Source organism: Muntiacus reevesi, chromosome 8 (genome assembly GCF_963930625.1).
Source record: "Muntiacus reevesi chromosome 8, mMunRee1.1, whole genome shotgun sequence".
Taxonomy (NCBI): domain Eukaryota; kingdom Metazoa; phylum Chordata; class Mammalia; order Artiodactyla; family Cervidae; genus Muntiacus; species Muntiacus reevesi.
In genome coordinates, this window is record NC_089256.1 from 30,775,086 (window position 1) to 30,792,029 (window position 16,944).

The 16,944-nt window shown below is 41.6% G+C and overlaps 1 protein-coding gene across 3 annotated transcripts in view; it reads left to right on the forward strand.

Annotated features, from left to right (window-relative positions):
* PIK3R4 (phosphoinositide-3-kinase regulatory subunit 4) overlaps window positions 1-16,944 on the forward strand; it is an 84,817-nt gene that overhangs the window by 33,395 nt on the left and 34,478 nt on the right. For all 3 annotated transcript variants that reach the window (XM_065942681.1, XM_065942680.1, XM_065942682.1), the window contains exons 8-9: window positions 7,196-7,341; window positions 9,269-9,472. In XM_065942681.1, coding sequence (XP_065798753.1) covers window positions 7,196-7,341; window positions 9,269-9,472 — 350 coding nt within the window. The remainder of the gene's footprint in view (window positions 1-7,195; window positions 7,342-9,268; window positions 9,473-16,944) is intronic.

The following is a 16,944-nucleotide window of genomic DNA, read 5'->3' on the forward strand; positions in this document are numbered from 1 at the left end:
TTTTTTCCTTCTCCTGTGAAAGTGGCATTACTTTTTAAGGGTCAAATTTTCCCTGCTTTTGACTTTGATAGTCTTTATTCTAATGAAAATCCTCTGTATATAAATATGTACTTGTATATTATAATTTCATATAATGTATTCCTTCTGTTGCTTATCTGGAAATTATTTTCGAGATTTGATATAGCATATAAGTAGCATTTTATTTATCTGCAAAATGGATGTCCGTCAGTTTTCAAGCTAAAATGATCATAAAAGACAGTTTTTTACCTTTCATCAAAATCTACAGAGATTTTTCTGAGTCCTGCTGTTTCTAGTCGGGGTCTTCAAGTATCTTAAATTTAATGTAAAAATAATTATCTTGAGGTATAGAATAAATCCAGTGTGGTACATTGGATTAGGAGCTTTTTGGATGTGGAACTCCCTTGGAACTAGAACTGAATTTAATACTACCTATGGGGATGAAGATGAGCCTTGCTGAGAAAAATCAAGCAAATAATCATTTGTTGGCATTTTGAACTATTTAAAAGAAAAATGCTTTTAATAACTTAGAAACACCTACTTATAAACAAATGATAAGCTGTATGCATGTCTCTGTTTTTCTTTCTTTAAACTGTGTGTGGTTAGTCTGTTCCAGCAATTCTTAATGGGAACTGTGTTGGTGGTGGTGATTGTCATGATTGATATTACTCATCCTCCCACTTTGACATTATGAAAACTCACCTTTCCCTCTCGTCGTCGTCGTTCAGTCGCTAAGTCATGTCCTAGTCTTTGCGACCCCATGGACTGTAGCCCACCGGGTTCCTCCGTCCATGAGATTTCCCAGGCAAGAATATTGGAGCCAGTTGCCGTTTGCTCCTCCAGGGGTCTCCCTGACCCAGGGATCAAACCCGCATCTCCTTCCCTGACAGGCGGGTTCTTCACTGCTGAGCCACCTGGGAAGCCGCTACCTTCCCTCCACTTGTCCCCAGAAAACTGGGGATGTATTGGATGTTTTACAGAAAATCCTCTTGATTCTGTTTTCTTGTATTTGGCATCTTTGAGGTTCTTTGTATCCGTTAGCTGCTTACCAGCACAATAATGCTGTACATTAATCAACCATGAAATCTCAGGAAGTGCTTCAGTCAGGTTCTCATCATGCATCTAGATGTGAGCTCTGTGGGCGGCTCTGCTTTAGGCCTTGCATCTCCCAGACTGTCTTTGGGGACTGGGATGTATCTGTCTCCTCCTGGGGCCATGTCGGAGGGGCAGCAGCTGCCCAGGTGGCGTCCTGGGTGGTGGCACAGGCCTCGCTATGCTGCGCATTTGGAGCCTCTGTCTGTGTTACATCTGCAGGCGTTCCATTGGCTAGAGCAGGTGCTGTGACAGCCGAGGGGCGGGCAGAGATGGACCAGTTGTGCAGGTGAGCGCCAGGTAAGGCTGGGACTGTAACACAGGTAACACAGAGGACTGGGACCGTTGATTCAGCCTCGTCTCCTGCCTAACTTCTGCCAAGTTATCTTGAGTTGAGTTACCTTTTGGAGGTTTTCCAGTATTTTTCCAGCCCTCATTTTCTCTGTTGTTAGAGGGAAACTCTAACCCTTCCGTTGCTGGCTGTCTCAGAAGCTGTAGGGTGTTGATGGAATAACCAAAATCAACTCCGTGTGTAGCTAGAAGAATTGGAAACGGGAGAACTTTGGAGACAGATATCTTGAACAATTTTTTTCTCTTGCCCTATTTGTGTAAACAGTCATCTCTTATTTTTTAAATTTATTTTTATGGAAGTAGCCCTGGTTTGTAGCATCATCCAGGTTTCACGTGTGCAGCATTAGCTCTCTGCTTCTGTGCACGCTGTGGTGTGCTCACCCCCAAAACTGAGTTTCTGTCCTCCATCATTCAGTTGACCCCCTTTCCCTGTCTTACCCTTCTCCCTGCCCTCCCCGCTGGTAACTGTCACTGTGTCCTCTCTATTTATATGCTGTTTTTGTTTAGCTTAGTTCATTCGTTATTTTTTGTTTGTTTTTTGTGTGCCACACATAAGTGAAGTCATATGGTATTTTGCTTTCTCTGTCTGACATATTTAACTTAACTTAATACACTCAAGGTCCATCCATGTTGTCTCACAGGGCAAGATTTTGCTTTTTTTATAGCTGAGTAGCATTCCATCACATCTTTATACCACTTCTTTATCCATTGATGGGCACTTAGGTTGTTCCCTATCTTGGCTATTGTAAATAAAGCTGTAATGAACATAGGGGTGCATATATCTTTTTGAATTAGTGTTTTATTCTTTGGATAAATCACTTACGTGTGGCACACCAAATAGCCAGAAATAGCTGGATCTTATGGTAGTTCTGTTGTTAACTTTTTGAGGAATCTCCACAGTGTTTTCTATAGTGACTCCTCCAGTTTCCATTTCTGCAGTGTAAAACAGGTTTCCTTTTCTGCACATGCTTTCCAGTGCTTGGTGTTTCTCACCTTTTTGATGACAGCCATTCTAAGAGTGTGAGATGGTAGCTCATTGTAGTTTTGATTTGCATTTCCCTTATAATCAGTGGTGGTGAAAATCTTTCCCTGTGTCTGCCAGCCAACTGTATGTCTTCTTTGGAGAAATTCAGCTCCTCTGCCCATTTATTATGCAGGTGGTTGTTTTTTGGCTGTTGAGTTGTCTGAGTTCTTTGTATACATCGACATTAACCCCTTATCGGCTCCATGACTTGCAGATAGCTTCTCCCACTCAGTAGGTTGCCTGTTTTGCTGAGGATTTCTTTTTTTGTGCAGAAGCTTTCTAGTTTACTGTTGCCCATTTATTTTTGTTCTTCTTGTCTGAGGAGACATATCTAAAGACTTTTGCTAAGACTGATGTCAGAGAGCATGCTGTTTATGTTTTCTTGTAGTAGTTGTATGCTTTCAGGTCTTGCGTTCAGGCTTTTAATCCACTTTGAGTTGATTTCTGTGTACGATGAGAGAGAGTGCAGGTAGTTGTTTCGTTTTTCCAACGCTATTTAAGAGACTGGCCTTTCTCCATTGTATATTGTGTGCTCTTGTTCACAAGTGTGGGTTTATTTCTCTCTGGGTGATGACCTATCCATTGACGTAAGTGGGCTGTTAAAGTCCCCTAGTTACTCTCTTGCTGTCAGTTTCTTCATTAGGTCTGTTAATGATTGTTTTGTATGTTTTGGTGCTCCTGAATTAGGTGTGTGTGTGTATATATATGTATATACAAATCACTATTATGTCTTCCTGATGAATTGTCTGGTTTATCATTATATATTGTTCATCTTTGTGTTTTGTTACCGTTTTTTGGCTTGAAGAGTGTTTTACTTGATGTGAGTATGACTACATTCCTTCTGTTGAGGCTGTAATTTGGAGTCTTCTATCCCTTCACTTTGAGCCTATGTTTGTCCTCAGAGCCGAGGTAAGTGTCCTGGAGGCAGCATACGTATTTGGGTCTTGTTTTTTTCTTTTAACCTTTTATTTTGTATCAGGTTGTAGCTGATTAAAAATGTTGTGATAGTCTCAGGTGAACAGCAGAGGGCCTGAGCCATGCATATACATGTATCCATTCTCCCCTAAACTCCCCTCCCATCCAGGCTGCCACATAACACTGACAGAGTTTCATGTGCTATACAGTAGTTCCTTGTTTGTTATCCACTTTCAGTGTAGCACTGTGTACATATCCACCCCAAACTCCCTGCCTGTGCCTTCCACCATCCTCCCCCCAGGGCAACCATAGTTTCATTCTCTAAGTCTGTGAGGCTCTTTCTGCTTTGCCAGTCAGTTAATTTGAAACATTTATTTTTAGGTCCCACATATGAGGGATGTCATGGGCTTCCTTAGTGGCCCCTTTGGTAAAGAATCTGCCTCTAATGCAGGAGACCCGGATTTGATCCCTGGGTGGGGAAGATCTGCTAGAAAAGGGGATGGCCACCCAGTCCAGGATTCTTGCCTGAAGAATCTCACTGACAGAGGAGCCTCACGGGCTACAGTCCATGTGGTTACCATGAGGTTTATATAAAACATCTCATAGGTACATGTGCCTTTTTCAGTTCTGGTTTCCTCAGGGTATATGGCTAGGAGTGGGATTGCTGGGTCATATTTTTTTTAAGGAATCTGCATACCGTTTTCCATAGTGGTTATATCAATTTACATTCCCACCAACTGTGCAAGAGGGTTCCCTTTTCTCCACACCCTCTGCAGTATTTATTTTTTGTAGACTTTTTGATGATGGCCATTCTAACCAGTGTGAGGTGATATCTTACTGTAGTTTTGATTTGTAGTTTCCTCTTCCTTTATTTGGACTTCTGTGTTTCTAAGTTTGTTCCTTCCTTTGTGAAATATTTGTCTGCCTTTTCATGATTATTTTTTAAACTTATTATGTTTGAGGTCTCCTTTTCCCAGGCTTCAAGGTTGAATTCTTTCTTCCTTTTGTTTTTTGCCCCCCTAAGGTTGGTCTAGTGGTTTGTGTACGCTTCATATAGGGTGAGATTTGTGCTGAGTTTTTGTTTGTTTGTTTGTTTGTTTTTCCTGTGATGGGCAAGGCTGAGTGAGGTGGTAATCCTGTCTGCTCATGATTGGGTTTGTATTTTTGTTTTGTTTGTTGTTTAGGCGTCCTGCACAGGGTCCTGCTGGTGGCTGGGTGATGCCCGGTCTTGTATTCAAGTGGTCTCCTTTGTGTGAGTTCTCACTATCTGACACTCCCAGGGTTAGTTCTTTGGTAGTCTAGGGTCTTGGAGTCAGTGCTTCCACTCCAAAGACTCCAGGGCTGGATCTTGCCAGTCCCAGCCCAAGGGGCTCCTGGCGTGTTCTCATTCTAGAAGCATGCAGTCCCTGATTGTTTAAAGGTTTCAGCTCCTGAGACACTGAAACCTCCTCGCAGTGATGACAGTGGTCAGTGTTTTTCTGGTGAATCTGGAGAAAGGTTTCCTTTTTTCTACCAGGGAAGTCTGCCTGCTTGCGCACCTCAGCGGGCTCCTCGCGGTTGCAGAGGCTGAGCCCCATGCGGGGCTCCCGAAGACCCCAGAAGATGCCTTCTGACCCTTTGGATGGGATAGTCACTGAAGGGGGTGGTCTTTCTCGGGTGCTGGTGCCATTCTGCTTTCTCAGAAGCGTCCTTGCTCGCTGACAAAGAGCCACGAGTGCAAACTTCTTTTTTTTTTTTTTGCATTGTACTCTCTCTGGTAAACTGTTCCTCCTGTTCATTCATTTCATTCCTGAGCTCACTGGACTGCCTCTGTCAGTTTTCCTGTGGCTCTGCGTTTCCTCATGATGGCTATCTGGAATTGTCTGTCAGATCCCTATATTCAGTGATTTAGTTTCTGGAAAATTTTCATTTCCTTTTTGTGGCACAATGTTCCTGCTCTTCTTCAAGGTGCTTGATGAGGGTGTTTCTCTTCCTGTACCTTGGAAATAGTGAACACTTCATTCTGATTCACCGGGCTGGAAGTGAGTAGTCTTTCCCTGTTGTCCGTTAGGTGGCACTGTAGCCTAACTTGTAAAATTCATCTGTCTGCTGCCTCTGGTTGTAGTTAGGAGCCTGAGGTTTGCACCGTCTGCTGCCTCTCTTAGAGGTGTAGCCTGTGACCTCACAATTGCTGCCCGCGCCCCGGGGGTGGTGTGCCGTGTGCTCTGCTCTTGCTAGCGTCCCTGCTGGGGCATCGGGATAGCAGGCCCTTAGTCACGTGCAGCATCTCCTGAGTCCCAGGCGCCACTCTCACAGGATGAGGGGGAGGGTGGGCAAGAGCTGGGGTCGCGGGGCCGTCTCTGATGGGTCTGGTGTTGTAGTCTGAGGGCTTTGCTGCCGTGGCTGGAGGTGTGGGGGCTGGAGTTGTGGGTGCCTCTGTACCTGGGGAGATGGGGCCCCGGGCCCGCTGCCGCTCGGTCACCGGAGGCTTGTCGGTGTGATGCCCAGTCACTGGAGGCTGTCGGTGCTGCCGCAGGGAGGCCAGGGCCACGTGAGCCGCTGTCTCTGGGGCCCCGGCTCAGCTGCCATGGGCAGAGGGCAGACTGCAGTCACCACTGTATTCCCTGCTCCCACCTTCCCCGTTTGCTCCGGCACCACCACCTCTAGAGGTCTAGGTAAGTGGAATTCTGCACCTGGTCGTGTTGGACAGAGGCACCTTTGTTGAGTTTTCGGTGTTGTACTGATTGTAGAGTAAAGGGGAGAGACGAAGGGAGCATCTCACTCCACTGTAGTATGGACATCGTGGTGACAGAATTCTTACTTCTCTGTTAGCCTGAGTTTCTTTTTTGTTTTTTTTTTCCATATATTTTTATTAGTTGAAAGCTAATTACTTTACAATATTGTAGTGGTTTAGCCTGAGTTTCTTATGACGTCAGTATTCCCTCAATGCTGATGTTTTTGTATCCTCAGAACTAAGTTTTTTGTTTTTTTTGGTTTGTTTTTTGTTTTTAGAAGTTTGAATTTTATTCTAAATCCAGTTAGTTTAACTGTTTGAATTTTATTCTAAATCTTCAGTTAATTGAAATCGTTGACTTTAGGTGTTGTACAGAAAATAGTTAAAAGATGTGAAAAGATACTCATTTAATTTTGTGATTTAATCTTGCATCTTACTCTTTAACAATCATCAGCGTATGTTTTCTGCCTTTCAGCCTCAATTCATATTGCCTTGTGAATGAATTCATGAGTATTGTATTTGATACGATCAGATCTTTGCATTTAAATGAATGTCAGTCAGGTGAAATCATTCCCTTAACCCAAGCCATGACTTGGAGGAGAACCATCTTCGTGGTGTCCTTGCCCTCTATGTGGTAGATGCTGCGTCCTTGGACTCCGTGAGGTGGATTATATGGGGGGTAACAGTTCGCCGTGTACTGTTGGGGCTCACGTCTCTGTCCACTAGTTTTTAACTCAGTCTCTTAAATGAGTGTGTGTCCCCTCATCTTCAGCCCTGACTGAAAATATAACAATTTAAATCCCGAGGAAAGAGGTAACTGTTTTTACTCTCGTATGGCATTGTTCATATTTATGGTCGGTAATGTTATAACGTCAGTATGTCCGCCTGGTTCAGTTTATGTCCCAGGAAGATCAGAGGCAACCTGATGGTAACATTTGCTGTAATCCCTTTATCAGTAGTGTTATAAGGTAAGAATTTGTTTATCTTAATAGTGGGAATCTCTTCATGAACATGGTATCTTGATAGTGTGAAACTCTTTATGAACATGGTTTAATCCATGCCTTTTTTTTTTTTCCTCTTAGCCCCCTTTTTGTGTCATCCCAACCTATGGATACGTTATGGCGCTGTGGGATTTATCACTGTGGTAGCTCACCAAATAAGCACAGCTGATGTCTACTGCAAACTGATGCCTTACCTTGACCCATATATTACTCAACCAATAATACAGGTATGCATGTTCCAGCTTGGACTCAAACCTCCCTTCCAACTGGGCCCCTTTAAGAAAAAGGTTTGGAGAGCTCTGTTTTTATTTAAACTTGTAAAGATTTAAATTGGACTATAGAATTTTCATATTTCTTTCAAGGTAGTTAATATTAATGAACAGACGCTCTGGAAGGTGAGAGAAGTCCAGGGAGCTGTTATGTTGACCATCATGCGCTGTGCAGTGCAGCTCTCAGTGGTTCACCTGTTCTTTTGTGTGGTGTCTGAGGCGTCTGCTGTTACGGGAAGTATAGCAGAAATATATATTGATGGCCCTGCTTTTGTTATAAAAGTATAGCTGATTTCAGCCCAGGTCCACATTTGTAATAAATTGGAAGCAGGCTTTTTCAGAAGTTGGTTTTCAGAGCACTCACTGGTTCTGGTTTCTTTTCTTTTTTTTTTTTTAAAACCTAATGACCACTGACTCCTCTTGCTCCCCCGCCCCTCCCCCACCCCTTCCCAAGCAGTGTAGCACTTGTTGATAAACTTTGGGTCTTTGGTTTGTGCAAGGCAATTATTTATCCACCTTGTCAGTGTTTATACCCTTCATTTTGTTCGACAGTCAACTATCAAAATATTGATATTTAAATTGAATGGACTGTTGAGAGGATTCTAGCTGGTAAAACAGCCTAAAATACCTGTTTTTCTTTTGCAATTTCCTGTTCCTCTCTAGCTTTCTTCTACTTTTATAAGCCCAGTGTGCCTTCCCTGCGGTTGGAGAAAATGGCCTGGATATCCTCTGCAAATAAGTGGCTGTGACTGTCTTCAGTCTTTAGTTTTCATAATAGATTAATCCAACTTGGAGATTCATCATTCTTTCTTTCATAGAGTTTGTAAATTAAAATTTTTATCCCGAGAACAATTTATATATCTGTGAAAGATGGATAATATTGCTAAAAATACATCCTCCTTTTTTGAAGTTTATTAAGGCTTTCTTAGAAACAGGTCTAGTGATCCCTACTGCTTTGACTGCTTATTCTTTTATGAGCCATAGAGGTTTGGCTATTAAACTATTAATGAAAGAAAGAAGTGTTTCTGGGATTGAAAAATTGCATACATTTGTAGTAACTTTAGTTGTGTTTTACTAAAATAAATCTGATATTTACATGGTTTGTTAGAAATCTCCACCGTTCTCCTTGTTTCTCAGAAATTGTCATTAGTGTCACCTTTTGCTTTTATCATTGTTTTATATCTTGAAAGGCCAGGATTAGGAGTTGAGAGACTGCTTATCTATATGTTTCACAATTCTTACTTTTCTGCAGTTTCAATTAGACAAAAGATACCTTTTTATGCTGGTTTCTATTGGCCAACTCACCAGGTAGTTAAATGTATCTAAAAAAGTCCTCTTGGTTACTGTTTAACTAACCCCTTTTATTATAAACACATTGACAAGGAGAATATTCTTGGGAATTAAGAAAGAAAAGATTTTAAGAACTCTGGAGAGAGTATTGTTTTTTAGAAATGGTTGAAGCTGTTGGGGAAAGCTGATGATTGAAGGGTAGCCCTGTGGCTGTTGAGCATCTTCCCTGGATTAGAACCTTTTGGCTGTTAGACCTGTGAACTGCAGATACTTCGTAGATCTGGAAAGTCATCTGACGTTTTGAGATCTAGAAAACGGGCTCTGAACTTTTCTGGTCTGGACACTGGTAATATTCAAGTATGATAGACACAAATGTATACTCAGATGCTAACAATGAATGAAGAAATACCTTCACTCTCTAAAGGTCACTGGTGTTCTTTTTTCTTCTAAGCAAAAGTTGTAGATGTTGATATCTCCCATTTTCTTAGAAAATGAATACCTATGTTAACTTTACACAGGTTATATGTATTGAATTTGAAAACAGCTGTACTGAATATTATATCTTTGGCTGATTCTTTTTGTTTTTCTAATATAGATTGAAAGAAAACTTGTTCTACTCAGTGTTTTAAAAGAACCAGTAAGCCGTTCTATATTTGATTATGCTTTGAGGTCTAAAGATATTACTAGCTTGTTCAGACATCTTCACATGCGTCAGAAGAAGCGAAAGGGGTCTCTTCCTGACTGCCCTCCACCTGAGGATCCTGCCATAGCACAGCTTCTGAAGAAACTGCTCTCACAGGTAATATCGCCTTTCCGAAATCTTATATTTAAATGCAGATTTTATAAAAATCTGGAGGCATACATCTAGTGTGTAAGAATATTTTTGATTAAGTTGTAGCATAGCAAATGAATAAAAAATCTGGCAGATACGCATTTGCTTTGATATCTAAGGCATGCTGTGATGATGATAAGGCACTGGGTTGAGTTAAATAAGGAATCATGGGTTTATGGTTACTGTAAGTGTGTTTATGGTTACTGGCTATGTAAACAAGGGAAAAAGTAGATACAACCTTAGATTTAAGTAATATTCTTAATTGTATTTCATATTTCATCAAAAATATAAAGAAAGTTAGAAAAAAAATTACAGAACACAAACACAATAAAGAAAAATCTTGGTTTAATTCAGCTCAAATTTAGAGTCTTCACTACATGCAAGCAACTAAAATGCTGGGACTTATCAATGTGTCTTAGATTGAATAAACCAGTAGTTTACTGCTATATCTTGGAAATCTGTGGATTTCAATCCTAAAATCTCATTAGAACTAGGAATCCTTGTTATTATGCTTGGCATTATTTAAATCTAGATTCAGCATCCTGTTTTAGAGGGGATGTGTGGATCCTAGAGAAGACAAAGTAGAAATGTAACTGGTTAGAAATAAAGGTTACGGTTTCTGAAAAGATGTTCCGAGAGCCTTAAAGTGAATACTTGGGGTCGCCTTTAATGAGTGTCTTTAAGTCTGTGGGACATGATGGTTAAGAGCATGAGTATCAGTCATTGTCTTGTCTAAGAGAAAAGAAGATGAGGAAACACCTCTGCTGCGGAGAGAGAATCAGTCAGCTTTGGGAGATAAATCCCTTCTCACAGTGATGCCTGTCACTGAACATCTGGTACCATCTGATGTCCACATGTTGGTTTGAGTGATTGAATGCTGCAGTAGGCTTCCGTGGGATGCTGATGAATAACCATCTTGGTTCTTTGAGGTCTAACTTTATCTGGAGACTTAAGCTGCCTCTGAACGTCCCTTCTAAGCCAGCGGTTCTGTTTCCTGTGTTTCAGAGAACTTCAATTTGGTGTGACTTGAATTGCCAGAGAGCTTGTTTCTTTGAGTTTTCTTTTAACCTTGGCTTGTACATTAGATATATTTTCCAGTTTGTGGGAAATTGACTATTGAATCACATTTTCCATTTCTTTCTCCTGAGCAAGTAATTCTTATCAAAAAGATTTCAGCTTGCAATAAAAACCACCCCAATTTAGATGTTTCTTGGAGCTTGAATAGTATGATTCCTTTGTATTTTCTCTGTTCCGTGCAAATCCTATATATAAGTTGAACTGTTCTATACAGAAGTTTTCTCTTCCGTGTGAGTCATTAGTTATTTTGTGGAGCCACCTTAGCTCCTGATACTTGCTTTTCACCTTGCCATGGGTGTCAGTTTCCCACTGCCACGGGTAAAGTTTCCCACTGCGAGGGAAGGGGCAGCATCAGTAGCCCTTCTGTGTCCTGCTGCTCTTCTTCCCAGCCCCAGGGCCCTGCTGCTCCCCTGGTGCCAGCCCCCGTCACTGGGGTCCTGATGAAACCACTGCACTCTCACTGACTTGTATTCCTGAGCCTCAGTGCTTGAGGTCCTCGCTCGTCTCTCCTTTCTGTGAGTGGAAGCGGGGAGCACGGAATCCCCTGTCCTATGCTGTTTCTGTGAATAATCTTAGGAGACTAGTCACAGGTAGTCTCAGGAGACTCCTCAGGGGCAAGGATGCTCTGCTTCAAGGGCTACGTGCTGCTGCTGGAAGGGACAGCAGGCTGGAGTCTCTGAGGCCCTCAGCGGTAGCAGCACAACACTGGCTTCTCCAGTTCGAGAACACGAAGTGAGTCTACTTTCTGTGTTGTGTGCTTGTCCTTGAAATAAGCTTGACAAGTAGGTATTGGCATCATTTTATTAGATAAGGGAACTGTGACTCAGTGAGGGTAGTTAAGCTCCTGTGCACACAGTTAGTGAACATTACGTTTCAGAGCTAGTGTTGGACCCTAAACCTGTCTTCACTCTACACACGACCACGACCCCCCCACAAAGTGACATCTTGCCTCTCAAAATGCCCAGAGGATAGGGAGCCAAAGCTGAGAGGCTTGCTGGGGTTTTATGTGGACTGAGGAAGAGGCCCCTGGGCAGCTCATCTCTTCCAGCCCTTTGCAGGCCTTTTCTCTGCTTTCCCTTTTTGGTCCCTGTGCTACTGAGTTTGTTGGGAAGTGACTAGAAGTACTAGAAGTTGGAAAGTGGCTAGAAGTACTAGAAGTGGCCTGGAGCCAGAGGAGGTTTTGAAGGTGAGAACTGAGTCCTTCTCCTAATGTCAGGAATACAGAGGGGAGACATATGTTTTTAGCCCCTGCAGAATTTACCCTCCTACAGCATTTCGTTTTTTTTTTTTTTTTTTTTTTTTTTGCTTGGGGTTCTTCAGTGCTCTTTTCTGTAGGACCTCTTGAGACACTTGAGATATGGGGTGAGTGAAATAGGCCTTTCCAGAGCAGCCTAGTGTTGTTTCTCTGACAGAGCACCAGATAATAGACTTAAAGTACACTTCTGGAACATTACCTCTGTGGGAGTTGAAATCTGCCTGTACTCCAGATTTTCAATAGACTTTCCCATCTGGAGGTAACACATGTCAGGATTATTTTAGATTGATCTCTCTATGAGAGAGCTCCTTGTTTTTTTCATATTCATTTAAACAGATACTAGTACAGATACTTTAATTTACATTTTAAACTTTTACATATTTTTAATTAAAAAGATTTTGACTTGGTAGTATAGGTGCATGGTATAAAATTGAAAAGCTCTATAAGAAGATATACATAAAATGTAAGTTTTCATCTAATCTCTGACTCCTGGCCATCCATTTTTCTTTCTCTGTTGATCGTGAATTTTATACTGTTTGGTGCTGAATCCCTTTACACTACACAGGTGGCCCTCTGTATCCACACATTCCACATCCATGAATTCAACCAACCGTGGGTCGAAAATACAAAAAAAAAAAAAAATTCCACAAAGTTCCAAAATGCACAACTTGAATTTGCCTCATTCTGGTAACTATTTGTGTATAATTTACATTGTATTTACAACTTTTTACATAATATTTACATTATTTTAGGTATTCTAAGATTTTTTGAGTCTGACTTATTTTACTCAGCAGAATGTCTTCAAGCTTCATCCATGTTTTAGCATGTGTCAGAATTCCCTTCCTTCTTAAAGCTTAATAATATTCTATGTATATTCAAAAAAAAAAAAATAAAGTATATAGGAAGATGTTTGTAGGTTCCCTGCACATACTGTGCTGCCATTTTATCTAGGAGATCAAGCATCTGTGGATTTTGTTATGTGTGGGGGTCTTGAGGATGGCTGTATAGTGTTGGATTTTTTCTACAGTTAAAGTTATTTGGAGTTGGTTTGATGATTTTAAGCCTTGGTTTCGAGCTTTGTTAGGAGAGATCCAGAGCAACCTTTATTTAGCTCGACTCCTAGGGACTTGTGAGGACATGATGCTCTGTGTGATAAGCGGTCTCTCACTTCTGGCTGGTAGGAGCAGAGTGAGTGATCCCCAGCCCTGTGTCAGCTCTGGGGTTGTTTGGCTCCTGGGTGTTGGTGTTCATATGCATGAAGCTCAGCACTTGGAGGGAGACTGGCAGTGCCCTGACCACAGCTCTTGCTTGGCGTGGGATCTCTCTTCTTCAGGGCACTGCCCCATGCTTGACCATTTGGCTTCCTGGAACTCTGATTTGTCTTTTGAACATGGCCCTGATGAACTCTATTTGAGTCCCCCCACCATCGCTCTCCTCACGCCATGGCTGGGAAACTCTTCAAAAAGTAAGCTGGGACAGTCATAGGACTCATTTTTATCTGGGGGAATCATTGTCCTATGCTTCCTGTTTTCCAGTGTCTGAAAAGTGTCATCTCATATTTTTTGTCTGGTTTCAAAGTTGTTTTAAGTGGGAGGGTAAATCTTGTCCCTGGTATACATCATGGCTGGAAGCAGAAGTCTGAGGGGGTGTTAATGGACTACACTTTTGCTGTAAACAGTCGAATGGGAAAGACAAGATCTCTTTGAGAAAATAAGAAATAGCAAGGGAACCGTTCATGCAAAGATGGTCACAATAGAAGATAGAAATGATATGGATCTAACAGAAGCAGAAGATATTAAGAAGAGGTGGCAAGAATATACAGAAGAACAATACAAAAGAGATCTTCATGACCCAGACAACCACGATGGTTTGATCACTAACCTGAAGCCATACATCCTGGAGTGCCATGTTAAGTGGGCCTTAGGATGCATCACTATGAACAAATGCACTCAATATGCCAGCAGATTTGGAAAACTCAGCAGGGGCTGCAGGACTTGAAAAGGTCAGTTTTCATTCCAATCCCAAAGAAGGGCAATGCCAAAGAATGTTCAAATTACCACACAATTGCACTCATCTCAGACGCTAGTAAAGTAATGCTCAAAATTCTCCAAGCCAGGCTTCAGCAGTACGTGAACCGTGAACTTACAGGTGTTCAAGTTGGATTTAGGAAAGGCAGAAGAACCAGAGATCAAATTACCAACCTCTGATGGATCATTGAAAAAGCAAGAGAATTCCAGAAAAACATCTACTTCAGCTTCATTGATTACGCCAAAGCCTTTGAGTGTGTGGATCACAACAAACTGTGGAAAATTCTTCAAGAGATGGGAATAACAGACCACCTTACCTGCCTCCTGAGAAATCTGTATGCAGGTCAAGAAGCAACAGTTAGAACTGGACATGGAATAATGGACTGGTTCCAAATTGGGAAAGGACTACGTCAAGACTGTATATTGTCACTCGGCTTATTTAACTTTTATGCAGAGTACATCATGTGAAATGCCGGGCTGGATGAAGCACAGGCTGGAGTCAAGATTGCCAGGAGAAATGTCAATAGCCTCAGATATGCAGATGACACCATCCTTAGGACAGAAAGTGAAGAAGAACTAAAGAGCCTCTTGATGAAAGTGAAAGAGGAAAGTGAAAAAGCTGGCTTAAAGCTCAACATTCAGAAAACTAAGATCGTGGCATCTGGTCCCATCACTTTATGGCAAATAGATGGGGAAATGATGAAAACAGTGAGAGGCTTGATTTTCTTGGACTTCAGAATCACTGCAGATGGTGACTGCAACCATGAAATTAAAGGACGCTTGCTCCTTGGAAGAAAAATTATGACCAACCTAGACAGCCTATTAAAAAGCAGAAACATTACTTTACCAATAAAAGTCCAGCTCATCAAAGCTGTGGTTTTTCCAGTAGTCATGTAGTGATGTGTGAATTGGACTATAAAGAAAGCTGAGTGCCAAAGAATTGATGCTTTTGAACTGTGATGTTGGAGAAGACTCTTGAGAGTCCCTTGGACTTCAGGGAGATCCACCCAGTCCATCCTGAAGGAAATAAGTCCTGAATATTCATTGGAAGGACTGATGCTGAAGCTGAAACTCCAATACTTTGGCCACCTGATGTGAAGAACTGACTCGTTGGAAAAGACCCTGATGCTGGGAAAGATTGAAGGCGAGAGGAGAAGGGGACAACAGAGGATGAGATGGTTGGATGGCATCACTGACGTGATGGACATGAGTTTGAGTAGGCTTCAGGAGTTGGTGATGGACAGGGAGGCCTGGCGTTCATGGGGTTGCAAAGGGTCGGACATGACTGATCGACTGAGCTGATTGTCCTTGTCAGGGTTTTTTTCTTTGTTGTCTGATGGTGCATTTCTAACATTTTTTTAATTGAGATATAGTTCATAGAGAGTAAAATTCAGTGGTTTTTAGTGTATTCACAAGGTTGTGAAACCATCACCACTGTCTAATAATTCTAGAACATTTTCTAGAATTTGTGAAGTTGCTCAGTCGTGTCTAACTCTTTGGGACGCCGTGAACTGTATGTAGCCTGCCAATCTCCTCTCTCCATGGAATTCTCCCGGCAAGAATCCTAGAGTGGTTTGCCATTCCCTTCTCCAGGGGATCTTCCTGACCCAGGTCTCCCGCACTGCAGTCTGACACTTTGCCATCTGAGTCCCCAGGGACGCCCCTGAAACATTTCCATCAACCTGAGAAGAACATCCTTCTCCGTTCGCAGTCATTCCCTACTTTCCTCTCCCCCGGCAGCTACTCAGTCAGCTTTGTGTTTTTGTGGGTTTGCCTGTCTTGGATATCTCGTGTAAATGGGACCATATGGCATGTAACTTTTGTGACTGGCTGCTTTTGCTCAGTGGAATATGTTTACAGCTCCTCCATGGTCGGGCAGTCTCTCCACTCAGCCTTCGTTCTGGCCTTCCCTTGTGTGGACTGAAGCAGAGCCGTCCTTTCCTGTGAGCTGAAATGTAGGCTAACAAAAAAGTAGAACTGTTAGCTATGTCGTTGTCCAAGCAGATTTTAGGAGCCGTGTAAATAAATGAATTTCAGGTTAATATTGGAAAAAATTTGTCAAGGATCTTGTACAAGGGGTATACTTTAATGTTATTTAATTTCATTATTCCTTAGCTTTTTGACTTTCTAGAGTTGATTTTCCTCTTGTGCCAGTGGATCGTGACTATTCCCTTAAGCTTCAGTTTCAGAGGGATTTTAGGTTGAGGCCTTAGGGAATTGTCATTTTATTAATTTTTTCGTTTGCATAATAAAAACATTCTATAGGAGTTGGTGAAGGTTGGAAAGTTAAGAAAATGCAGAACTGCTCCAAGTACCAGAATGTTTACTTTGCACATTGAATTCATTATTTAAATTAATTAGTATTCATTAGCTGTCAGTTTGAAGTGTTTTGTCTTATATGGATTAACTTACTAAAATTTTATGATAGTCTTTTAAGATGGGTGCTAGTAATTATCCTCATAGGTAAACAGAGGTCCAGAGAAAGTGGGTGGCTTGCCCAAGGCCATACAGATTGTAAGTAACGTGGCTGGAATTTGAACTGAAGCAGCCTGACTTGGGATGCTGCCTGACTTAGGAACCTAAGGATCCTACCTTAGGATGCTGGCATGTGTGTTGCCTCCATTTGCCTGTCAGTCCATGAGGCATGCATTCAAAATGCTTTATGTCTCACGGAGTGCCTTCACAGCGGTGTCCCAGCACGTCTAGGGGCAAAGTCCACGTACACGCACTTTCTTCTGCTTCATATTGTATTTGCAGAATTTTTTAGATACAAGATGTTTATTTATTCAAAGTTGTATATTTAAAGATCAAAGTTGTATATTTAAAGATCTATATTTAAAAGTTCTATATTATAAAGTTGTATATTTAAAGATCTATATTTAAAAGTTCTATATTATAAAGTTCTTTGGAGGTTTCAAAGGTGAATTATATTTGAATGTTGCCTTTAGAAAGAATGTTAAGGTATAAATCACAATACAAAGTAGAAAATGCCCAATAGAGGGAGAGTGTCCTTGGAGATCAGAGTAATGTTGTTCTGTATTGATAATTTCTTTTTCTCTTGCCTTTGCTTGCTTCATTTT